The 1988-nt window shown below is 57.1% G+C and overlaps 1 protein-coding gene across 1 annotated transcript; it reads right to left on the reverse strand.

Moving 5' to 3' along the window:
• Positions 1 to 6: 6 nt before the first annotated feature.
• LOC111735570 (zinc finger protein 236-like) lies at positions 7 to 1982 on the reverse strand. The gene is made up of 2 exons (XM_023527062.1): positions 1245 to 1982; positions 7 to 424 (listed from the first exon to the last, which is right to left on the reverse strand). Exons 1-2 carry the CDS (start codon positions 1333 to 1335, stop codon positions 270 to 272), a joined length of 246 nt encoding a protein of 81 aa, XP_023382830.1. The 5' UTR covers positions 1336 to 1982; the 3' UTR covers positions 7 to 269.
• Positions 1983 to 1988: the final 6 nt, after the last annotated feature.

A 1988-nucleotide genomic window follows, 5' to 3' on the forward strand; every position in this document is an offset into this window, starting at 1 on the left:
GGGGTCCATCCGCGTCGGCAGGCTCTGCACAAGTCTGCTCACAGCAGGAGGACCGCGCTCGGCGCACGTCCTCGTAGTGTGGCCTGCGGGCCAGCACACACGCCGGTCCCGAGTCCCTGTTATCACTCGGCCGGAAAGCATGCATAGTACGGCCGTTAAAGTTGCCTTCCAGAAAATGTGAGCACAGCAAAAAACAGCGCACGTGCACGCGCACACACACGACGCATGCAAAACGTCACTCGGATGGGACCCGTAACCCAGGGGACCTGCTAGCAGCACCTGAGGTGCAGCCAGGACGACCCACCCGGGAGCCGACACTGACCCTGTGACAAGCCGGCCGGGCCGAAGGGCTGCTGCGCGGGCGCCTGCTCGTCAAACTGGCCCATGTGCTCCTGCAGCGCGTGCCTTGGGGCCCCGAACCTGTCTGGAGACAAGAGCGCAGAGAGGGGATCCCCGAGTCGAGAGGCTTCTTCCCACTGCCTGTCGGCCCAGCAGGACACCTCGAGGAGTGTGACAGTCGGTCTCCTCGTCTCGAAAGGACAGCAGGAAGGCGATTTTCACAGACGCGAACCTGGTTAAGGCATTATCTCTGTACTTCCAGAATAACTCCGTTCACCCTCAAACTCGGACAACATTCTTCTACAAAGCGATGTCTGAATACAGTGGCACCCAACCCACTGAGCCTTTTGGAGGTGGTGCTCCAGGCAACAGGCCACCGTTTGTCGTGCGAAGGCCTGTCCACAGACTAACGACACAATGGGGCATCCGCGAACGACACAGTAAACGGCCGGCGATCGGCATGCTGCCCGTACTGACGAGAGACGCTGTGCCAGATGCAAATTAACTAGGTCGCCAAGCTCCCCGCCTGCAGCTGAGCTCACATTTTTGTAGCAAGATGCCGCTGACGAAGGAAGCGAGGCCTTGGGGCGGGAGCCTGGGCTCGGCGCACACCGGTAACCGTTTGCAGGCCTGCACCAGCCTGTACGCCGGGCTCCGAGCGCGCTGTGACAGACAGCAGTGGTCGCACCAAGAATGAGAGACGTTCTCAGCGCACTAAGTGATAACAGCAGGTTCCAGAAACCGTGTATGTGGACAGTCCTATCTCTATGTATACTACCACACACCAAAGTCTCCCTCTCGCACGTGAACCAGCCACTGTGACTGACGGTCAGAGGCGGAGGCACAGTGCGAGCCGGAGCGAGTGTGAAGGGCCTTGTGCAAGTTGAAGCTCCTGAAATACGCACCTTCGTCTGCTTCCAGAGGCGGGTCTGCCAGCTGCTGACCAAGCCCTGTGTCCTCGGGGCCCACGACGTGCTGCGGCTCCAGCTCCAGCATAGCTTCGGGGTTTGCGGCGACGGCCTCCGCGGTCTGCGGCAGCCCGTGGCCCTCGATGTCCACCTGCACCTGGGCCGACACCTGCACGCTCTGCTGGTCCACGGCGCCGTCATCTATGGGGGCCGCCGGCCGGTGCTGCTGGAGCTGCTGAGCAAGCTCGTATCTTCAAAACAATCAGTGACAATTCATAAAGTGAGACGCCATCGCCCTTACTCGCACAGACCGCCACTGTGCACGATGTAATTCTTTAATTAAATCATAACATTATTACTATAGAATGACAATAAATTAAGTGACGGACTTAAGTTTTTTTTTCATTTTGATGTCGCGATGAAAATCTAGTTGAAAACTAAACACTATTAATGATTCTGAAGGAAACGAGCTGCCTCAGTGCTTTCACGGGTCACGGGGACACACAGGCAGCACAGGAAGATGAAGCGCGACGCACGTCAGAGTCCTTAAGTTAAAAAAAATAAATGCGCGCAGTATGTTCTCACCGAGATCAACAATTCCTTGTTCAAAAAAAAAAAAGAACCATGAATTCAGCGACCCATCGAAAGGACTTAAACAAACAGCTCAGGCCAACAGGCCGCACAGCATCTGAGCGTGGACGACCGGTCCCCACGCGCCACAGCGTCCATGCACCTCCCCGC

This window comes from Pteropus vampyrus, unplaced genomic scaffold (assembly GCF_000151845.1).
Source record: "Pteropus vampyrus isolate Shadow unplaced genomic scaffold, Pvam_2.0 Scaffold1000003441, whole genome shotgun sequence".
NCBI classification, from domain to species: domain Eukaryota; kingdom Metazoa; phylum Chordata; class Mammalia; order Chiroptera; family Pteropodidae; genus Pteropus; species Pteropus vampyrus.